Consider the following 24,544-nt stretch of genomic DNA (forward strand, 5'->3'; position numbering starts at 1 on the left):
GAGAATGGAATTGAGGTTTTTCAGCAAGCAGGGTGGAAGGATGTATAGTCATGGTAGGTTTGTAGTGAATATTGGTGGTCAGCCTGTCCCCAGAAATGGAAACTCAGATGTTGAAGAAAGAAAGTGAGGATTCAGATATGGACAAAGTGAAAGTGAGAGCAGAGTGGAAATTGAAAGCAAAACTGATTTTTCTAATTCCAGATTAGAGAGGGATGCAGCATCGATAATGTCATTGAAGTACTGGAGAAAGAATTTTGGGTAGGGGCAAGAGTAGGACTGCAACATGGAATGTTCCATGTGCACCACAAAGAGATAGGCATAACCAGATCCCACTTGGGTACCCAATGCCACTCCTTTGACCTGAAGAACGTGGGAAGAGGACAAGTTCCACCTATCTTATTTTCTTTTCATATCTGTAGAAACTGATTTCTTGTGTTCTCCACACTCTCACACTCTATTTTCCTCTTAATCAATCCTTTGGTGCTCCTTCGCTGACTTGTAAACTGGTCTTAATCCTTCAGGTCTGTTGTTCTGTTCTCGTCAATTTGTATGCCTCTTTGTTTCCTCTAATGCTATCTCTAACTTCCCTTGTAAGCCATGGTCCGGCCACTGTTCTGTGTGTATTCTTGCATCAGACAGGAATAAACACTTTTTGTACTTCACCTATTTATTCTTTGTGTTTACCTTTGTCTATCTACAGTCATTCCTTTCATTTTCAAGTCCATCATAGTCAACTCACATCTAATGCCATGGTAGTTTCCCTTATTGAGATTCTAAACCCAAATCTCAGAACCAGCAAACTTGCTCTCCAACTTGACGATCATTTTCTGGTTGCTCATCCCCAAAAGGTCTCTCACAACTAGATCACCAATTATTCTATTCTCACCGCATAATACCCAGTGAAAGATGGTTTTTTTTCTCTCATTGGTTCTCTTAACATTTTGATCCAGAAAACCATCCTGCACTACTGTATTTTGATGGATTTGATTTGCATAATCTATATGCAGATTAAGGTGACCCATAATTACAGATGTTCCTTTCCTGCGTGCATCTGATTTCCTGTATAATCTCATTCTCAACATCACCACAAGAATTTGGTGGTCCACATACCATGCCTCACTAATTTGTTTTGCCCTTTGGTGTTTTTTAATTCTGCCCACATGGATTATATATTGTCGGAGCTAATATCTTTCCTCAATATTGTGTTAATATGCTCCTTAACCAGTATTGCAACTCCACCGCCTTCTTTTTCTTGTCTGTCCTTCCAAAATACTGAATCTCCCTGGATGTTCATTTCCTCTCCCTGGTCACTCTGCAGCCATGTTTCCATAATCTCAACTGTATCAGACCTGTTGATATCTATTTGTGTGATCAATTCGTCTGTTGTAGTTCGTATGTTTTGTGTTCAGGACAAGCCATAGAGCTTTATGCTTTTTGAATTCACTTGTGGAATGTGGACACCAGTGGCTAACCTGCAATTTTTATTGCCCATCCCTAGTTGCCCTTGAGAAGGTAGTGGTGAGCTGCTTTCTTAAAATGCTGCAGTCTCCAGCAGATCTTAACATTCCGTATTCCATTCACAGTATTTTTGTTTTTGCTGTGGCCTTGATTGATTATTTCCTTTGATTCCTCTGCTCACCATCTTTGTTATCTACTTTCTGTCATTTGTCTTGTCCTTTGTTCCACTTCCTCCAACTTCTTGCACAGGTTACCACCCACCTGCCAATTTACTTGAACCCTCCCCAACCAGTCTGGCAAATTCTCCCCATTAGATCACAAGACATAGGAGCAAAAGTAGGCTATTTGACCTCTGGAGCCTGCTCCACCATTCAGTCGGATCATGGCTGATCTGTGTGTGTGTTTCATGCGCAAGTCCTTTTGTGTTGCAGCTTTCTGCATTTTTCTCCATTTAAATAATATTCTGTACTTTTGCTCTCCTTCCAAAATGCTCAGCTTTGTATGTTCCAAGCATTATATTCCACTTACCAACTTCTAACCCACCCACTTAACCTGTCAATATCTCTATGGAAATTGTTTGTATCTTGCCTATTTTTGTGTCATTTGCAAATTTGGCTAAAGTACACTCAATTTCTTCCTCCAAGTCATCAATATATATTGTGAACACTTGTGGTTCCAGCATTGATCTCCTTGGAACCCCACTGGTCACAGGTTGCCAACCTGAAAAAGAACCCCTTATCCCCACTTGTTGTTTCCTGCCCATTAGCTAATTCTCAATCCATGCCAATATATTACCTGGGCCCTTATCCTGTGACTTAACCTTTTGTGAAGTACCTTTTTGAACACTTCTGGAAATCCAAATACAACGCATCAACTATTTTTCCTATAACCATTCTGGTTGAGACTTGATCAAAAGACTCAAATAAGTTAGTCAGACGCTATTTCTCTTGAAACCATACTGACTCTGCTTGATTAGATTATGATTTTCCAAGTGTTCTGGTGTTACTCTCATTCTTTATAATTTATTCCAATAGTTTTCCAACAATAGATGTTAGGTTAATTTACCTCTAGTTAGTATAGCACATTTTGGAGATGTAATGATTGGAATCACGGCTAGATGGACCTCAGTGACTGAGGTTCTTAATTGGAGTTGCTAACCTGGGCCAATCGGGGATTCTTAGCTGACACAGCCTGAGATTCAGAAAGTCTCCTCAGTCTTGGGACTGGCCTGGAGCTGGCTAGTCAGAGCTATGTAAGACCTTAAGACATAGGAGAAGAAATTAGGCCATTTGGCCCATCGAGGCTGCTCTGCCATTCAATCATGGTTTTCTACCTCATTTTCTTGCCTTTTCCCTGTAACCTTTGATCCCTTTGGCAATCAAGAACTTACCTATCTCTGTTTTGAATACACTCAATGACCTGGCCTCCACAGCCTTCTGTGGCAATGAATTCTACAGATTCACCATTCTCTGGCTGGAGAGTTTCTCTATCTCCATTCTAAAGAGTTCTCCCTTCATTCTAAAGTTGTGCCCTCGGGTCCTTGCCTCTCCTGCCAATGGAAACCTCTTCTCAACATCCACTCTGTTCAGGCCATTCAGTACTCTAAGTTTCAATCAGATAACCCATCATCATTGTAAGCTCCATTGAGTATAGTCCCAAAGTCCTCATGTTCCTCATATTTTAAACTGCATGTACCAGCCACAGGTAAATATAGGGTGACTCAATGACTGGATACCAGTCTCTGTGCAGTTCTTCCAGTGAGAAAAAACAATAAGTGTCTGAAGGAAATTCATGCGCAACAGTTGTTTCTGAGTTGGGGGTAAGCATTCCTGGCATCATGGTGGTAAAAACAATGACTGCAGATGCTGGAAACCAGATTCTGGATTAGTGGTGCTGGAAGAGCACAGCAGTTCAGGCAGCGTCCAAGGAGCTTCGAAATCGACATTTCGGGCAAAAGCCCTTCATCAGGAATACAGGCAGTGAGCCTGAAGCGTGGAGAGATAAGCTAGAGGAGGGTGGGGGTGGGGAGAAAGTAGCATAGAGTACAATAGGTGAGTGGGGAAGGGGATGAAGGTGATAGGTCAGGGAGCAGAGGGCGGAGTGGATAGGTGGAAAAGGAGATAGGCAGGTCGTACAAGTCCGGAAAAGTCATGGGGACAGTGCTGAGCTGGAAGTTTAGAACTTGGGTGAGGTGGGCGAATGGGAAATGAGGAAACTGTTGAAGTCCACATTGATGCCCTGGGGTTGAAGTGTTCCGAGGCGTTCTTCCTCCAGGCGTCTGGTGGTGAGGGAGCGGCGGTGAAGGAGGCCCAGGACCTCCATGTCCTCGGCAGAGTGGGAGGGGGAGTTGAAATGTTGGGCCACGGAGCGGTGTGGTTGATTGGTGCGGATGTCCCGGAGATGTTCCCTAAAGCGCTCTGCTAGGAGGCGCCCAGTCTCCCCAATGTAGAGGAGACCGCATCGGGAGCAACAGATACAATAAATGATATTAGTGGATGTGCAAGTAAAACTTTGGATGTGGAAGGCTCCTTTTGCTGCTGATGCACACTGATTGATGATGTCACTTCCGCCCCCATCATGGCCACTCCCACAACCACTTCCACCCATCAAAATTCCTCATGCATCACACGTGACATCATTTCCGCCCTTCACATCATCGCTGATGCCACATGCTCAGTGACTTCCGCCACCCCTACTGCCGTGGTCACCACCACTTCCGCCCCCGCCAGCGCCACTCACCTGCATTCTGCTGACATGCCCCCCACAGAACCCACTGTCACTATCCCCACCCCCCAGATCCCCGAGGGGAACACTACCCCTGCTCATGACTCCACCTCCATTCCCCCCATCATCGCACCCACTCCAGTTACAGGTTCCGCCTCCACTCCCAGCTCTACACCCAAACCAGATCCCAGCTCCCAGCCCTGCCGAGTTTTCACTTTCCCCCCAGACCTCCCCCTCACTGAGGACGAACGATCAGTCCTCAGCAAAGGACTCACCTTCATCCCCCTCTGTCAACGCATCAATGAATTTAATACACGACCTGACGTCGAACAATTCTTCCGTCGCCTCCGCCTCAGAGCTTACTTTCACAATCAGAACTCCCGGCCACCTTTCGAGGACCCCTTCGCCCACCTCCAACACACTGCATCCACCTGGACACCCTGCGCTGGCCTATTACCTGCCCTCGACCTCTTCATTTCCAACTGCCGCCGGATCATTAACTGCCTCAACCTGTCTACCTCCCTCCCCCACTCCAACCTCTCACCCTCACAACGCGCAGCCCTTCAATCCCTCTGCTCCAATCCCAACCTCACCATCGAGCCAGCGGATAAAGGGGGCGCAGTGGTAGTCTGGCGCACTGACCTCTACACCGCTGAAGCCAAACGTCAACTCGAGGACACCTCTTCCTACTGCCGCCTTGACCATGACCCCACCCACCATCACCAAACCATCATCTCCCAGACCATACAGAACCTCATCACCTCAGGAGATCTCCCACCCACAGCTTCCAACCTCATAGTCCCGGAACCCCACACTGCCCGGTTCTACCTCCTTCCCAAGATCCACAAGCCTGACCACTCTGGCTGACCCATTGTCTCAGCATGCTGCTGCCCCACTGAACTCCTTTCTACCTACCTCCCTATCTGTCCTATCCCCCCTAGTCCAGGAACTCCCCACATACGTTCGAGACACCACCCACGCCCTCCACCTCCTCCAAGATTTCCGTTTCCCCAGCCCTCAACATCTCATCTTCACCATGGATATCCAATCCCTCTACACCTCCATCCGCCATGACCATAGCCTCCAAGCCCTCTGTTTTTTCCTCTCCAGACGTCCCCAACAGTACCCCTCCACTCTCATTCGTTTGGCCGAACTGGTCCTCACCCTTAACAATTTTTCCTTTGAATCCTCCCACTTCCTCCAGACCAAAGAGGGAGCCATGGGCACACGTATGGGCCCCAGCTATGCCTGTCTCTTTGTTGGCTACGTAGAGCAGTTGATCTTCCGTAATTACACCGACACCACTCCCCACCTCTTCCTCCCCTACATTAATGACTGCATTGGCGTCACCTCGTGCTCCCGTGAGGAGGTTGAGCAATTCATCAACTTCACCAACACATTCCACCCTGATCTTAAATTTACCTGGACCATCTCTGACACCTCCCTCCCCTTCCTGGACCTCTCCATCTCCATTAATGAACACCGACTTGACACCGATGTTTTTTACAAACCTACCGACTCCCACAGCTACCTGGATTACACCTCTTCCACCCTACCTCTTGCAAAAATGCCATCCCGTATTCCCAATTTCTCCGCCTCCGCCGTATCTGCTCCCAGAAGGACCAGTTCCACCACAGAACACACCACATGGCCTCCTTCTTTAGAGACTGCAATTTCCCTTCCCACGTGGTTAAAGATGCCCTCCAACGCATCTCGCCTACATCCCGCACCTCCGCCCTCAGACCCCACCCCTCCAACCATAACAAGGACAGAACGCCCCTGGTGCTCACCTTCCACCCTACCAACCTTTGCATAAACCAAATCATCTGCCGACATTTCCGCCACCTCCAAACAGACCCCACTACAGGGATATATTTCCCTTCCCACCCCTTTCTGCCTTCCGCAAAGACCGTTCCCTCTGTGACTACCTGGTCAGGTCCACGCTCCCCTACAACCCACTCTCCCATCCTGACACTTTCCCCTGCCACCGCAGGAACTGTAAAACCTGCGCCCACACCTCCTCCCTCACCTCTTTCCAAGGCCCTAAAGGAGCCTTCCACATCCATCAAAGTTTTACTTGCACATCCACTAATATCATTTATTGTATCTGTTGCTCCCAATGCAGTCTCCTCTACATTGGGGAGACTGGGCGCCTCCTAGCAGAGCGCTTTAGGGAACATCTCCGAGACACCCGCACCAATCAACCACACCGCCCCGTGGCCCAACATTTCAACTCCCCCTCCCACTCTGCCGAGGACATGGAGGTCCTGGGCCTCCTTCACCGCCGCTCCCTCACCACCAGACGCCTGGAGGAAGAACGCCTCATCTTCTGCCTCGGAACACTCCAACCCCAGGGCATCAATGTGGACTTCAACAGTTTCCTCATTTCCCCTTCGTCCACCTAACCCTAGTTCTAAACTTCCAGCTCAGCACTGTCCCCATGACTTTACCGGACTTGTCCTACCTGCCTATCTCCTTTTCCACCTATCCACTCCACCCTCTCCTCCCTGACCTATCACCTTCATCCCCTCTCCCACTCACCTATTGTACTCTATGCTACTTTCTCCCCACCCCCACCCTCCTCTAGCTTATCTCTCCACACTTCAGGCTCACTGCCTTTATTTATGATGAAGGGCGTTTGTCCGAAACGTTGATGTCGAAGCTCCTTGGATGCTGCCTGAACTCCTGTGCTCTTCCAGCACCACTAATCCAGATTCCTGGCATCATACCTCAATTTGGGGATCTTGGCTCATTTGATCCTGCCGTGGTAGACTGGGCCCAGTATGTGGAAAGAACGCAATATTTTTTCTGGGCAGATGAAAAGCAACGGGTTACCCTTCTGACTGCTTGGGGACTTGCAGTGTTTCAGCTATTACAAGCTTTACCTTCCCGCAGGCACCAGATACTATAATCTTTCAAGAGTTGACAGATTTAGTTCAGGAATTTTATGACCTCAAACTTCCTGTAATTCTGAGATGCTATCTGTTTTATTTAACTGTTTGAGAATCAAGGGAATCCACAACTGGATTTGTGATGAGATTAAGAAGTCTGGCAGAGATATGTGGTTTTGGGTTAACCCTGAATGAGATGCTGAGACCCCCTTTGATATGTTGGATTAATGACATATCCATGCAAATGCGCCCATGAGCTGAAGTCCAACTGGACTTCAAACTGACACTGCAATTGGCTTTGTCATTACAAAATGCAGCAAGTGGAGCATGGGAGCTCCAGAGCAGCTCCAGAGCATCCCAATGGATGTGGTCTCCCTCCCCTGTCTAACTAAGAGGAACACCACAGAGCTGCAAGCAGGGCATATTATGAGCAGAGGAATCCGAAGTCAGTCTACAGCAAAACGCCAAAACAAAGCTGAGTCTCGGCCAAATGCCTAAAAAGTTCTTCAGGATCCGGGCTGGCCAGCCATTTGTAGTTGCTGCTGGTATGCACACTCGAGACAGCAAAGGAGTCATCTGAGGTCTGACTTGAGTAACAGAATTCATAGGCCCTGGAAAGTTCACCTACATGTCGGTTGGAGCAGTCAAATCACTTAGCAATATCCACATCAGAACTAATTAAAATAAATATCTCGTTAAATGGTCACCTGTTTCTCATGGAGGTTGATACTGGTGCAACTGTATCAGTGTTTGCAGAACCAGTCTTTAACGAGATTTTCTCTGGACTCCAACCCTTAAGTTTGTGCAAGACCTCTGCCAGACTGAGAATGTACACTGAAGGACAATTACAGATTAAGGATACAACTTTGGTTCCGGCTTCCTGTGGGAAGATATTGGTACAGTTGCTACTGATTCTCGTAAGAAGCTTAGGTCCAAGCCTATTGGGACAGAATTGGTTGAGAAAGATTCACCATTGGATCAACATTTTTGGTTAGAAAATGATTGCCTGAGCGAAGTCCCAGTTAAATACCGAGAAGATTATCAGGAATGGCTAGGGACAATGAAAGGGGCCAAGGCCATTTTGCATGTTGCTGAAGGAGCAATCCTGCAATTTTTGCAAGGCTCACCTCGGCCCATTTGCTGGGGAGGGTGGGATGTCCATCACAAAGCTGGACATGAGTCACATGTATCTGCTATTGCAACTGGATGAGGATTCCTGGAAGTATGCCACAATTACTACCCACAAGGATTTGCGCCACTACGCAAGACTGCCATTTGGGGTGTCATCAGCCTCTGCCCTTTTCCAGTAGATTTTGGAGAACATTTTACAAGGGCTACCCTAGGTTGCCATTTATCTAGATGATGTGCTAGTAACTGTGAGAGACCGATTAAAAAACACTTTGAGAACTTAGACATCGTACTTAAATGTTTTTCCCAGGTGGTCATATGCCTTAGAGGGAAATATGTGTGTTCCAAGCAACCCAAGTGACTTATTTGGGCTACAGCGTTGACAAAACCGGATTACATTTGTTAGAAGGTAAAGTGAGGGCAGTCGAAGAAGCCCCAGCTCCCATGCCTGCACCAAAGTTTAGGTCTTTCCTTTGGGTTGGTGAATTATTATGGGAAATTCAGATGTAACCTGGCCTCCATCTTGGCACTCTTACACCTGCTATTGAAAATGGGTTGGTCTTTGAACTGGTTGCATAACCAGAAACAGCCTTTAGAGAAGTGAAAAAGCAAGTATCATCATCTAAGATGTTGGCCCATTACAATCCAAATGAGAGCTGGTGCTGCCATGCCATGCAATGCCTCCCCATACAGTGTCGGGATCATTTTGGCTCACCAATGGCCCTCATGGAGAAAGAATGCCCGATAGTGTATGCTCCCCAGATTTTGGTTGATGCTTATTGCAAATATGCCCAGATATAGAAAGAAGGTTTGGCAATCATCTTAGGTGTGAAAAAGTGCCAACAATACCTTTACATAAATGTGTCTTCATAATGGACCACAAATACCTGCTAGGGCTGCTTAATGAAGACAAGGCTGCGCTGCCTGTAGCTTTTGGTTGAATTCAGTGGTGGGCCCTTATTCTCAGTGCATACCATTACAAGTTAGAACGCACTTCAGGTGGCAAATACGGATGCCTTGACCTGGAAGCGTTTGTTCTGATTTTCAACTTTCTGGACACGCTTCTGGTAACTGCTGACAATATCTGACTCTCGGTACAAAATGATCCTACCCTGGCAAAACTAAAACTGCTAGTCATAATGGGGGAAATGGGAAAGTCCATTACAACCAGAATTTAAACTTTTCTGGATCCGGCAAGATCACCATAGAGGACAGCATGAGATTTTAGGGAACAGGAGTGATTGATGGTCTTGAATCAAGGTCATTGCCAGTGCTGGATGAACTCCACCAGGGTCATCCAGGGTTTCCAAAATGGAAGACGTTAGCAAGAAGTTATGTCTGGTGACCAAGTTTGGATGCTGACATAGCTACGTTGGTGGGTCAGTGCCCAGAGTGCCAATAAGGACAAACATTACTGCCAGCAGCACCCCTGTTTTCTTGGGATTGGACATGTAAATCCTAGACTTGGTTACACATAGCCTATGCCAGTCCTTTACTGGCTGAATGTTGCAGCATGCACATTAACAATCTGCAGCAAGTATACAAAAACAATAATTGCCTACAAAAAGTTAACTTCGAGATGATACTTGCATCTATTGTCATTCAAGTTTCCTGGAGCTTGTCTGGTCAGCAAAAAAAGGAATTTCCAAAATTGACCCAAGGGTTTTTGATCTCTGAGGTGTTTCCTTGGATATGAAGAAATATGATGTTCAATAGCCATAACAATATGGGAAAGTGTGCTGATTCTCAAGTACTACCGTTCTTGGGTTGCCACAAAAGCATGCAAATGCCCTGATTTACCTGTCTGATGGAATTCACAGAAAACACTGACCAGGTTCTTGTACTTAATGAGAACTACTGTTTATTAGAAATACGTTTATACTTATAAATAAGTAACTACCATTTGTCAACATCAGAGTCTTTTATTTAAAACTCATTTTTAAATTCCCTATACACACACATGGATTGACACAACCACACAAAAAAATGTTTTTTAGGTTAGAGGGAAGAAAAACTGAGAAAATCAGTTCAATGGCATCAGCCCATAGAGATGTTATTTGTTGAGATGTTACTTTGGCTGCCAAGACTTTTTTTTTCTTAAATCTCCTTTCTCCATATTCTTCCGCTAAAGAGGAACAGGGAAATTGGTGTAAAGGCAACAGCTTACAGCAACTGGTGAGAGAAAATAGCTCTCTTTATTCAGGCTCCACCCACCTCTCTTCTCCCCCACTAAAAAGTATTTCCAACATTAAAGATGCTCTTAAAGGACAATCCGGAAAACCCTTTGATAATATGCACACATTTTTTCTGTAGTCGTTCTCTTGTAAAAGCATGACTGTGTCATCAAGAGTATTTTTGTAGCAAGTTATATATGATAAATGAATCTTATCACTTTTAATTTGGTTAAGATTTTTATTTTCAACTTTGTGGTATATTCTTGCACTAACAGTCTTCACTTAAAGTTGCAGCTCTGTTTACGAAAATTATACCTTTTTAGAGAAACAGCTTTAAGCAAAGCATTGATTCCCATAATTAAAACTGGAGTTCGGTTCCAGAATAAACAGTCTGGACTACATGGACTGTAGCAATTCAAGAAGGTGGCTCACTATTATGTTCTCAAGGGCAACGAGGGATGACCAATAAATACTGGCATGTGCACGGGAGGATTGTCATTTGCTTATTCCTGGCCACATGACCCCCAAAGTCCAAGTTGGAGAGACGACACTGAAATGGTACCACTCGGGTCAGGTGTTATAGTAAAACAACATTAAACCTAATGTTGCAATGCTTGATGAAATTTCAGGCTACAACATCCTAATTTTGAAGCACAATAGTGCAGTATGAGGCAAAATTAATTAAAAAATCAAGCGGGTCAGGCAGCATCCATGAATAGAGAACAAGCTAATGTTTCAAGTCTCGATGACTCTTGATCTTTTGGTTGCTTATGTTAAAATATAGCAAAAGAAAATCTATTCACACAAGAGAAATAGAATATCCTTTATTACTACATGTACTCAAGTACAACCGTCCAGGAGTGAAAAGCTTTGTAATGTCACCTCTTATAGTGCCATCTTAGGTATCAATCTTAGATACAAAAAGGAGAATAAAAAGAAAAATAATTGTATTATTTTGCAGAAATAAGACATAGTTAAAAGGATAGCCATTACACACACGCAAACAAATTACACATGAACATTACACTGCAGTAGCTATCTGCAGGAGTTTCCACCTGTGGTCTGACTGCCCATGCCAGAACCCAGTCCAACAACTTAGCTTCATTTTTTGATATTCTATTGTTAGAATATTTCCAACCCTAGTTTCTCTTTCATGTTACATATCATTATCTCCAGAGTTCCTAAGAAACCATTCTTGGCCATTTCTTCCTCATCTGAATCCTTCCATTTGGTAACATTTGCATATACAGGGCCAGGTTAGGGAATTAGCTGACGATGCCCCGAAGCTACCCTTAAACTTCTTCCTCCATGTTGGTCTACTTCATCCAGCGTCAAGTCTCAAATGAGCTATAATCTCTTTAAACCGAATGTTGGGAAGATTGAATCTGTCATGTTTCACCCTCGTTACCTTCTTCACTCTGTTTTTCAGGTTGAATCACTCGGTTCAAATTTTGGATGTTCAACCATCATATTTTCAGCTTTACAAAGACCACAGCTGTTAACTTCAAGGCATAAGAAATAGGAGCTAGAGTAGAATATACGGCACCTCAAGCCTGCTCTGCCATTCTAAAGATCATGGCTAATTGGATTGTGGGCTCAAAATCCGCTTGCCTACCTGCTCCAAAATCCTCCCATTTCATGACAACCAAATAAACTTTGAACCGATTTTCAGTCAAAATTAGCCCTGATTTAAATAAGTAATCAGCCTTCACTGCTAACCAGAGAAGAGAATTCCAAAGACAACTTCTTTAAAGAAGAAGTTGCTCCTCTTATTGCATGGACTTATTGCATGCTCTAACTTCCTTTTTGTGTGGGCTTACCTGTTGTACTTTTCATGATTTTATTGTGTTTTCAGCATATTTACTACAACCATCACTGAAGACTCAGTTGGCTAAAATCAACTTTACATTGCTATCTCAATCTGTCAGCTGACTGCCACATGCAATTTTATGCATGTTTTTATCTTCTGCTCATATTCTATTCCTATGCCAAGTTCGATTTTACCAGTACTTAATAAAATAAGAGCCCATGGTGTTGGTGGGTTAGAGGTTTGGCTGATAAAAGATAGAGAGTTGGGGAAAGGGAGCATTTTTCGGATGCCAAGCAATAACTAAGGGGTCAGTGCTAAGATCACAATTATTTACAGAATGTTATAATAACTTGGATAATGGAAGCGAATGTACTATTTCCAGGTTTGCAGATCACACCAGAATAGGTGGGAAGGCAAATAGTGAGGATGACACAGGAAGTGTTCAAAGAGATATAGTCAGGTTAAGCGAGTAGGCAAAAACAAAGCAGATGGAATAGTGTGTGAAAAAATGTGAGGTTATGCACTTTGGCAGGAAGATTAGCAGAGTTAAATATTAAATGTAGTAAGATTGCACATAGCTTCCACAGATAGGAATTTTGGGGTTCTCGTGAATGCATCACAAAAATCTAGCAAAGCGAATAGGACAGGCAAGTAGAATGTTGGCCTTTATTTCAAAGGGAATGGGGTATTAAAATAAGATGGTCTTGCCCCAGAATTATACAAGGCACTGGTCAGAACACATCTTGAATACTGGGTACAGTTTTAGATCCCTTATCAAATAAAGATACACTGTCATTGGAGGCAGCCAAGAAAATGTTTGCGCAATTTGATTCTGGGTTTGGAGGAATTTTCTTTTGAGCGGTTGAATGACTTTGATTTGTACCCATTGGAGTTTAGAAGAGTGAGAGCAAACATGATCGAAAGATATAAGCATCTTGGGGGGGTTGACAGGGGAAATGTGAAGTGGCTGTTCCCCCTGTTGGAAGTCTAGGACCAGAGGGAATAATATCAGAGGAAGGGATCGCACATTGAAGACAGATGAGGAATACGTTTTTCTTTTGAGAGTGGTCAGTCTGTGGAATGTTTTACTGCAGAGTGCTATTAAGTCTGATTGGTAAGCATGTTTGAGGTTGAGAGAGAGATTTCTAATCAGTAAGGGGGAATCAAGGTTTAAGCAGAAAAGGCAGGAAAATGGAGTCTCTGATTAGCCAGGATCTCGTTCAATGGCAGAGTAGACTCGATGGACCAAATGACCGACTTCTGCCTCCTGTGTTTTATGTCCTTATGTTCCATAGACCTTCCCATCCCATTTCTCTGTCATCTTCCATTGTGGCTATCTTTCTCCTAAACTTCTAGTTTCTTTCACTATTCATTGTTTGTGCATCTCTCTCTTTTCTTTCATACACCATTTATGGCTCTGTGTTCCACCCTCTGGACTATGAGATTTTGAATTTGCTTTCCAGTTCTTGTAACCATTTCACTTCTTCATCTTTTGACCCTACCAAAACTCATCACTCATCAAGGTCTGATACCAAGCTTCTGGTCATCCCATTTAATATTTCTTTCTCTTTTTCTGTGTTATGCTTTTCACTGCTATGTGTCTGTGAGGTGTGTTCAGACATTTTCTATTTAGCAAGAGTTTTATAGATATTATCTTAATTTGTTTGTTATTTGGAAAATTTTGAGCCTTGAAACAGTACTTACAACTGAATTGTAATATTTGATATTTTTGGAGGAATTAATATAGAATGTTTTTAATCTTACAGGTGCAATCAAGCAAATTTTAGAAAATGAGTTACAACTTCCTATATCTCAAATGCAGTTAAAAGGTTGGAAGTCAACAGATGTAAGCGACAGTGTAAGTTTATGTTGTTGGATTTAATTTTCAAATTTAAACGACTTTTTGTTTTATGCCTTTTAAATACCTTGATAGAAAGAAAAGTTAAAGGTGTCTCTGTAATTAGTAAGTAGTTATCAATTTTGGACAGATTCGTAGGTTTTAATACATAGAAGTCATTTCTGAAATACTTTTACAAATGGGATTGCTTCAGTTGCATTCAAGATTATATGATTGTTAACAGAGTTCTAGGTTTACTTTGGTTGATAGTGAAATGGATAATAAGCAACAATACTGCAAGTTGTTAGTCATATTTTCACCCCAATCAATCTTTTTGAGAATTTGTATGGAAGTAGTTAATCATAGAACCAACATGGCTGGTTTTGCCTGAAATAAATGGTCAATTAGGACATGATAACTGTGACTTTGAAATTGATCTTTGTAACGAGATGTGCCTTTAAGAGGAATTTGTCTCTGTCCTGTTGGATTGAAGAGGTGTGCGGTAAACCTGGTGCCAAGGTGTCTGCACCATGGAAAGCAGAGTAAATAGCTTTGGGTTTTCTTAGAAGTAAAAAGAAACATGACTGGGCAGAGTCAGGCTCATACAGACTCGAGCTTTTAGTTTTGCTTTCAGTTGTTGAAATTTGGGGTTTTAAAATGGAACCTGCTAGATATTAGAACATAGAACAATACAGCACACAACAGGCCCTTCGGCCCACGATGTTGTGCCGAACTTCTAACCTAGATTAAGTACCCATCCATGTACCTATCCAAATGCCGCTTAAAGGTCGCCAATGATTCCGACTCTACCACTCCCACGGGCAGCGCATTCCATGCCCCCACCACTCTCTGGGTAAAGAACCCACCCCTGACATCTCCCCTATACCTTCCACCCTTCACCTTAAATTTATGTCCCCTTGTAACACTCTGTTGTACCCGGGGAAAAAGTTTCTGACTGTCTACTCTATCTATTCCTCTGATCATCTTATAAACCTCTATCAAGTCACCCCTCATCCTTCGCCGTTCCAACGAGAAAAGGCCGAGAACTCTGAACCTATCCTCGTACGACTTCCTCTCCATTCCAGGCAACATCCTGGTAAATCTTCTCTGCACCCTCTCCAAAGCTTCCACATCTTTCCTAAAGTGAGGCGACCAGAACTGCACACAGTACTCCAACTGTGGCCTAACCAAAGTCCTGTACAGCTGCAACATCACTTCACGACTCTTGAATTCAATCCCTCTGCTAATGAACGCGAATACACCATAGGCCTTCTTACAAACTCTATCCACCTGAGTGGCAACCTTCAAAGATCTATGTACATAGACCCCAAGATCCCTCTGTTCCTCCACCTGACTAAGAACCCTACCATTAACCCTGTATTCCGCATTCTTATTTGTTCTTCCAAAATGGACAACCTCACACTTGGCAGGGTTGAACTCCATCTGCCACTCCTCAGCCCAGCTCTGCATCATATCTAAGTCCCTCTGCAGCCGACAACAGCCCTCCTCACTGTCCACAACTCCACCTATCTTCGTATCATTTGCAAATTTACTGACCCACCCTTCGACTCCCTCATCTAAGTCATTAATAAAAATTACAAACAGCAGAGGACCCAGAACTGATCCCTGCGGAACTCCACTTGTAACTGGGCTCCAGGCTGAATATTTACCATCTACCACCACTCTCTGCCTTCGACCGGTTAGCCAGTTTTCTATCCAATTGGCCAAATTTCCCTCTATCCCATGCCTCCTGACTTTCCGCATAAGCCTACCATGGGGAACCTTATCAAATGCCTCACTAAAATCCATGTACACTACATCCACTGCTCTACCCTCATCCACATGCTTGGTCACCTCCTCGAAGAATTCAATAAGACTTGTAAGGCAAGACCTACCCTTCACAAATCCGTGCTGGCTGTCCCTAATCAAGCAATGTCTTTCCAGATACTCATAAATCCTATCCCTCAGTACCCTTTCCATTACTTTGCCTACCACAGAAGTAAGACTAACAGGCCTGTAATTCCCGGGGTTATCCCTATTCCCTTTTTTGAACAGGGGCACAACATTCGCTACTCTCCAGTCCCCTGGTACCACCCCCGTTGCCAGTGAAGACGAGAAGATCATTGCCAACGGTACTGCAATTTCCTCTCTTGCTTCCCACATAATCCTAGGATATATCCCGTCAGGCCCGGGGGACTTGTCTATCCTCAAGTTGTTCAAAATGTCCAACACATCTTCCTTCCTAACAGGTATCTCTTCTAGCTTACCAGTCCATTTCACACTCTCCTCTTCTACAATACGGTCCCTCTCGTTTGTAAATACTGAAGAGAAGTACTTGTTCAAGACCTCTCCTATCTCTTCCGACTCAATACACAGTCTCCCACTACTGTCCTTGATCGGACCTACCCTCGTTCTCGTCATTCTCAGGTTTCTCACATACGCATAAAATGCCTTGGGGTTATCCTTGATCCTATCCGCCAACGATTTTTCATGCCCTCTCTTAGCTCTCCTAATCCCTTTCTTCAGGTCCCTTCTGGCTATCCTGTATCCCTCCACTGCTCTGTCTGAATCCTGTTTCCTCAACCTTATGTATGCCTCCTTCTTCCTCTTTACCAGACATTCAACCTCTCTCGTCAACCAAGGCTCCCTCACACGACCATTTCTTTCCTGCCTGATAGGTACATACATATCATGGACACGTCGTATCTGCTCTTTGAAAAAGTTCCACCTTTCCACCACATCCTTCCCTGACAGCCTATGCTCCCAACGTCTGCTCCTCAAATCCTGCCTTACAGCATCGTAATTTCCCTTCCCCCAATTATAAAATCTACCTTGTTGTGCGCACCTATCTCTCTCCATAACCAAGGTGAAAGTCACAGAATTGTGGTCACCATCACCAAAATGTTCACCCACTAACAAGCCCACCACTTGTCCCGGTTCATTACCGAGTACCAAATCCAATATGGCCTCCCCTCTGGTTGGACAATCTACATACTGCGTTAGAAAAGCAGAATATTGTCGCAGAAAGCTTGAGTTCTCTCTCTGCTGTTACATTCATTCTGTTGGTGTTCCTTCTCCTGGACTGGGTGAGATAGCAAGTGTGAGAAATCTGAATTTGCCTTTGCCAAGGGTTTAATTATGGAGTGGTGCTATATTTCAGTAGTTGATTAGTGGAAGTTAAGTATTATATATTATTTTGCCAATTCTTTTTTGTTTGTATTTTAACTATGGTGTAAAAATAAAGTGTGTTTTGCTTAAAGCCTAGTGGTTTGACCAAATGAATCACACCTGGATTGTAGCAACACACACTTGCCTTGAAATAAGATGAAAATTAGGATCCAGACTATCTCCTTGAAATGTTTTGAATGGTCTGGTCCATAACATCTTGCAAATTGTTAATGGTCATCGCAGTTTAGTTAGCTACTGTCTATTTTAGATGTGACTACAACCACCTTCTAAGTTCATTGTAGTAGAATTTTTATGGCTGTGTGGAAGCAAGGGACAAAGACACAAAAAAAGAGACAAATAAAATTCTAATATTTAAGCACCTTCAACATTTAATTACTTTACTATTGGGCACAGTACAGCAGTGTATTTGGTATGCAAGAAGCAGCAAATCAAACTTTTTTCAGTAGTACTTCATTAACTTGTGATCTCTAGTAGGGCAGTATGGGGATGCCACCATCTCTAAGTTCCCTTCCAACCTTCCCATCAATGCTGACTTGGCACTATATTTTTGTTCCCTCACTGCTGTGTCAAAATCTTGAACTCCTTTTCTAACAGTACAGGGTCTGCCTGCACTGTATGTAATGTTGAAGTTAACTTCATGCACTGTTCTTGAGGACAATAGGAATAGGTAATGAATGCCTGTTTTCTCAGGAAACTCTGGTCCAGTGAAATAATGAACATATGTTGTAAATTTGCAGCTATGCTTTAGAAAGTCATAAACTGATATTAACAAATAACCCTCAAAAACCAAAAGCTCCAGTTAGATAGTTAAGCAACCATGGCCAATAAATGAGATCAGAAATTTTATCAAGCTAAAAGTATATGCTGCTATAAATTTAAGGGAAAATGAAAATCCAACTAACTGGGAGAGCTGTGTGGAAGCATTCAAGGGATATAAATAAAGTCACGAGCTTCATAATGTGGATATGAAAAAGCTTAGAAGGTTTACTAAAACTAGCCAAAAATGATTGTGATAGAGGGAAATCTGTGGCCCAGTAATGTTAGATATGGGAGAAACTATGCTGGACCAGAAGAAAATGAAATACTTCTTAAGGGAATACTTTATATCTATTTTCCAAAAGAATAATAATGAAATATCAAGGGAATCTAAAAGTAAGTCAAAAGGAGCAAATTTTTGAATCTGATGTAAACTTGAAAAAAATAACATTGGAAGCAAATGTGCTTTTATGATTTTGACTGCGGGGCTTTTAAGGGAACTTGTGAAGAAATTGCAGCTTCAATAATTTTCTAGAACACTCCAGATGGAAGAATTGTGCCTTTGAATAATTGCCACTGTCACTCCTTAATTTAAAATGAGTGAATAGCCAGTAAAATACAGACTGGTCAGTTGTGAGAAAGTTGCTGTAATCTATTATCACAGATGGTGTATCAGAGCACATGGACAAACATGAAATTTAAAACTAATGCATAGTAAAATGAATGATATGCCATACCTGACTAATCTAGTTGAAATTTCTGAGAAGATTGTGAATATTGTAGATAAGACAGTGTTTGTGGATGGAGTTAAACTGTCTTCCCAATGTAATTTGGTCAGCTGCAACACGAGACCATTAGCAAAAATGAAAGTACAGGGCGTTCTCGATTTACCAGTGTCTGATTTGTGAACACTTGTACTTACGTTATCCTTTACAGGGGTTTTATTTTAAAGATCCAACGAATAAACATATCCTGTACTTAGGAATAGCAGCTTCACATTGTTCTGTATTGTGTTCGGACTTGCAAAGAAATCAACTTAAGAATTGACTCCAGAACGGAATGTGTTCGCAACTGGCAGATTGCCTCTACTTGGAGTTACCTTGTGATATTAGTTAATAATTACTGAGGGAGGAAGAGGTATAAAGAATCAAAGAAAATTAATCTGACAAGCTGTGGTACGGAATCTGTGTTGTGGATCTCAACTTTTCACCATAGAACATAGAAGAATACAGCGCAGTACAGGCCCTTTGGCCCTCGATGTTGCGCCGATCCAAGCCCACCTAACCTATACTAACCCACTATCCTCCATATACCTATCCAATGCCCGCTTAAATGCCCATAAAGAGGGAGAGTCCACCACTGCTACTGCTACAGATTTGTTATTGACTTGGATGAATATATGGAGGCTGCATTTTCAGATTTACTGATGACTTTGGGCTGTACTGAGAGCTGGCTCTGAAGTCTACTTTTTTCTTCAGTTTAGCTTTTAACTAAATAAATTAAGATTAGTTAAGCTTTATTTCTATCTTGGAACAAAGATTTGCAAGCTATCTTGCTGCACCTACAGCTAGTTAATAAGGTAGCTAGCTTAAAATGGTTTTCGAAAGCTTGAATCAGTTGTTTTTCAGGGATTATATGAAGAGGCCTTAGGTGTCTTGTACAATAGTAGTGTCTGTCTCTGGCCCAGGTTTGAGTCGCACTGCCCTGGAACAGTGTCATAACGTGGCTGAGAATGTTGGTTTTTTGAAATTGAATAGCGGCCTTCTCTGCACTGTGTGTGAAGAGGGGTAAAGAGGTGGTCCTTTCTTATTTACCTTTTTCAGCCTTCATAATTGGTTGTTTCTTTGGTTACGAAAGTGCAGAGGAGTTTATGGTAAGTTATTCTACTTATTCTAATTTCAGTGAATAGCTTTGAAAGTCATGATGTGACAGCTCAACTAAGTGGATTCAACATCCTCTTGTATGTGGGAAATCATGGGTGTGCCACGTGTCCTAGAAGATGCAGGAAGTGTTACCAGCTTGAGCTCTGAATCTCTGAGCGTAAGCACTGGCTGAAGCAGCTGTGAGGCAAAGAACTGGGTGGATAGTACATTTAGGAAGGTTGTACTGCAGTTTAAGAGCCAACAGGCAAAGAGGAAATGGGTGACCAGCAGAAAGTGGAAGAGAAGAACACGGGTGCATGAATCTCCTTGAGTTGATCTTGCTACTTGACTTGTTTGGATTTGGTGAGGGTAATGATTCCTTAGGAGAGTTAAGCCAGAGCCATGTTCATGGCATCATTGGTGGCTCATCTGTACAGGAGAGGATAAAGAAGAGTCAAAGAGCAGCAATGCAAGGAGATCAGACTGATGATTTTGTGGCAGTAAATATGGCTCAAGGATGGTGTTACCTCCCTCATCTCAGGCTCATTGAGGGAGCATAAACAGCTGGAGGTAGTGGTCTGCATTAGTACCAAATAATATAGATAGGAAGTTAGATGAGGCCCTGAAATTAGATTTTAGGCATTTTGGAAATAAATTAAAAAGCTGGGCCTTCAGCAGCAATCTCAGGATTGCACCCAGTGCTTGATGCCTTTGAATATTGGTATAAGACAATTGAATGTTTCAGCACCTGGCTGGAGAATTGGTATTGGAGGGAGGACATCAGATTTCTGAGGCATTAGGATAACCATTGAGGCAGGTGAGACCTGTACAAGCTGGATTAGTCGTACCTTAACAGGACCAAAACTAATATAGTTACAAGAAGATTGCTAGTGTTGTTATAGAGGGTAAAAAGGAAAACGTGATGCTGCACTGATCATAAAGGGTGGGGTTAGTAAGTTAGTAAGGGGATCTCACATTGCTAAATGCCCAATCTGGGTGTAGCCAAAAAATAGCTTTCCTGAAGAAGGGCTTATGCCCAAAACGTCGATTCTCCTGCTCCTTTGCTGCCTGACCTGCTGCGCTTTTCCAGCAACACATTTTTCAGCTCTGATCTCCAGCATCTGCAGTCCTCACTTTCTCCTAAAAAATGCAAGGAACAGCAAACACTTATTTATAGGCCATTGAACCGTAATGGTAGTGTGGGACATTAATAAAAAGGTTAGATGCGTATGTAACGTGGATTATACAGTAATCATGGTTGACTTCAATCTGCATATAAAATGGCTAAACCCAATGAGCAGTAAAGTTGCAGAGGATGAGTTTCTGATATATATTAGGTCATTGAGCAGTGTATTGAGGATCCAACCACAGACTGGGCTATTATAGAACTAATATTATGTAATATAAATCGTCGAATTAATCTTGCTGTGAAGGAACCTTTTAGGAATGAGTGATTATTATTAGATAGAATTTTACATTATATTTAAAAGTGAAGCCAGGGTGTTAAATTTGAACATAGGAAATTATGAAGGTTTGAATGGTAAATTGGCTGAGATGATTGGGTAAATAAATTGAAAGGTATGACATTACATTGCCAATGGATAGTGTTTCAAGAAATATTACTTAATTTACAGTAGCTGTAATTCTTTCAAGGCACATAAACCCTAAAAAAATTCAGTCAACCATGGCTGGTAAACGAAATTAATGATTATAAGAAAAGGCTTATGAAGTTGCCAGATATTGTCATAATTCTGATGATTTAGAGAATACTAGAATACAGTAATGCAGTACAAACAAGATGATGAAGAATAGAATATGAATGTAATGTATCAAAAATATAAAAACAAGCTGTAAAAGCTTCCATTGATAAGTTTTTAAAAAAAGGAAACATTGAAGTCTGTTACAGGCCAAGTCAGGATAATTTATGTTGGGGAATAGAGAGATGACAGTGATGCTAAATAATTACTTGGTCTTCACTGAGGAAGATATGAGAAACTCTCACAATTCAACATTAAAAGAGACGAGAGGCAGTGAGGATTTGAAGAAAGTTAGTATCACTAAGAAAGTTCTGTCGGAGGCATTTAATAGAACTGAAGCTGAATAAGTTTCTGGGACTTGATAGTCTACATCCCAGAGTGTTGAGAAAGATCGCAGTGGAGATAATAGATGCATTGGTGTCCATCTCTCAAAACTCTTAAAGATTCTGGAATGATTCCTGCAGATTGTAGGGTAGCAAATGTCATACCACTATTTTAGAAGGGAGGGAGAGAGAAAAAATGGGGAACTAAAGACCTCTTGGCATTACACCAGGGGAGGAAAAAAATGCTGGAATCTATTATAATGGATAATATCTATTAGAAATGTACACTTGGACAATAATCTGATTAGGCATAGTTTATATAGATTTATGGACATGTAGAATTGATAGGATATAGATGGGCAGTCATGTTTGATGAATCTATTGGAGTTTTTTGAGGATGGTTTTATAGAGTCTGGTTTGGGAGAAAGAAAGACCCAGAGATAGTCACTAGCTTCTAAAGGTATGGGAGACAGTTAGCAGCACCTAATAAAGCACAAGAGAGGACGGTTCTGTAATTGTGAAACAACATGAGAGCATATGCGGATAGGAGCTTCAGAAAGAAAAGGAGAGAGAGTGGAGACAGCTATCCATTGGCAATGTACTTTCGCAACTTTGAATTTGTTTTTCCACTCTATCTCAGACAATTTGCCCCTCACACCTTGGTAATATTGTATGTTACGATTTAACACCCTGGCTTCATTTGCAAATCTAATAGAAGAGACCAACATGAGCAGTGGTGATGGGAGAGAGAGCCGAAATGTGACATCATCGAAAGCAAGGAATTGATTGGTGGGTATTTCCTGTGTTCTCTTCTGTTTGGTCAATTACCATATATATTCGAATAAAAGTCTGTCTCATGTAAAAGTCGACCCCCTATTTTGGCCAAAAAGTCTGTAATTTTCCATGTGTACCCTGCAAAAGTCGACCCTAGTTCTTCACAGATAACCGATCAACATTTGAGAGTCAAGGTATTATCCTGTGCATAAATGTTATGATGAGGAAATTAATTTTTTTTGGTGCTACTAAGTGTTTTGATGTACAATTCATACCAATGTTAGGCTATGAATTTCTTAAGAAGAAAGTGAGGACTGTAGATCAGAATCAAAAAGTGGGGTGCTGGAAAAGCACAGCAGGTGGGCGGCACGGTGGCACAGTGGTTAGCACTGCTGCCTCACAGCGCCAGAGACCTGGGTTCAATTCCCGACTCAGGCGACTGACTGTGTGGAGTTTGCACGTTCTCCCCGTGTCTGCGTGGGTTTCCTCCGGGTGCTCCGGTTTCCTCCCACAGTCCAAAGATGTGCAGGTCAGGTGAATTGGCCATGCTAAATTGCCTGTAGTGTTAGGTAAAAGGGGTAAATGTACGGGAATGGGTGGGTTGCGCTTCGGCGGGTCGGTGTGGACTTGTTGGGCCGAAGGGCCTGTTTCCACACTAAGTAATCTAAAAAAAAAGGTCAGACAGCATCCAAAGAGCAGGAGAGTTGACATTTTGGGCATAAGCCCTTCATCAGGAATTCCTGCTGAAGGGCTTTTGCTTGAAACATCAACTCTCCTGCTCCTTGGCTGGTGCCTGACCTGCTGTGCTTTTCCAGCGCCACACTTTGTGACTATGATTTTCTTAAATTCATTATCAAATGAGCACAATAATTAGTATAATTAGTGTGATACAAAGTTTATCTCATCATTATTTTCTATGTAAGATAGGCCTATATGCATTTACTTCACTATAATTACCGTGCAGTTGTGGATGACTTCTCATGGCTACAGTGATTGGTGAGATTGTACAAGGATCAAATGTCTGATCATTTTTTTATCGGAAGTAAAATCTTAAAACGTTAGTCTGGAAAAATAAAACAACAGTAGAAGAAAGAAAACTGAGGGAAATGGAAGATTTGGCATGCAAGTTTAAGATGCAGCAGGTCAGAGTCAAGTGACAACCTCCCTTTATGTGTAGCTCACCTGAGCTCAGTTCCCCTGTAGCATTCATGGAATTAGCATAATTCATTGTGCGTGAATTTCAGCCCGTCAAAAGTAGTATCCATATTATAGTCATAGAGTCATAGAGATGTACAGCATGGAAACAGACCTTTCGGTCCAACCCGTCCATGCCGACCAGATATCCCAACCCAATCTCGTCCCACCTGCCAGCACCCGGCCCGTAAGCCTCCAAACCCTTCCTATTCATATACCCATCCTAATGTCTCTTAAATGTTGCAATTGTACCAGCTTCCACCACATCCTCTGGCAGCTCATTCCATACACGTACCACCCTCTGCGTGAAAAAGTTGCCCCTTAGGTCTCTTTTATATCTTTCCCCTCGAACCCTAAACCTATCCCCTCGAACCCTAAACCTATCCCCTCGAACCCTAAACCTATCCCCTCGAACCCTAAACCTATCCCCTCGAACCCTAAACCTATCCCCTCGAACCCTAAACCTATCCCCTCGAACCCTAAACCTATCCCCTCGAACCCTAAACCTATCCCCTCGAACCCTAAACCTATCCCCTCGAACCCTAAACCTATCCCCTCGAACCCTAAACCTATCCCCTCGAACCCTAAACCTATCCCCTCGAACCCTAAACCTATCCCCTCGAACCCTAAACCTATCCCCTCGAACCCTAAACCTATCCCCTCGAAC

At 42.8% G+C, this 24,544-nt stretch overlaps 1 protein-coding gene across 1 annotated transcript in view; it reads left to right on the forward strand.

The window, feature by feature from the left end:
- faf1 (Fas (TNFRSF6) associated factor 1) overlaps positions 1-24,544 on the forward strand; it is a 414,762-nt gene that overhangs the window by 65,147 nt on the left and 325,071 nt on the right. The window contains exon 5 of the mRNA XM_043699221.2: positions 13,952-14,043. Coding sequence (XP_043555156.1) covers positions 13,952-14,043 — 92 coding nt within the window. The remainder of the gene's footprint in view (positions 1-13,951; positions 14,044-24,544) is intronic.

The sequence above is a fragment of the Chiloscyllium plagiosum genome, unplaced genomic scaffold (assembly GCF_037043375.1).
Source record: "Chiloscyllium plagiosum isolate Xiang-an unplaced genomic scaffold, Cpla_swu_hap1 HiC_scaffold_9, whole genome shotgun sequence".
NCBI classification, from domain to species: domain Eukaryota; kingdom Metazoa; phylum Chordata; class Chondrichthyes; order Orectolobiformes; family Hemiscylliidae; genus Chiloscyllium; species Chiloscyllium plagiosum.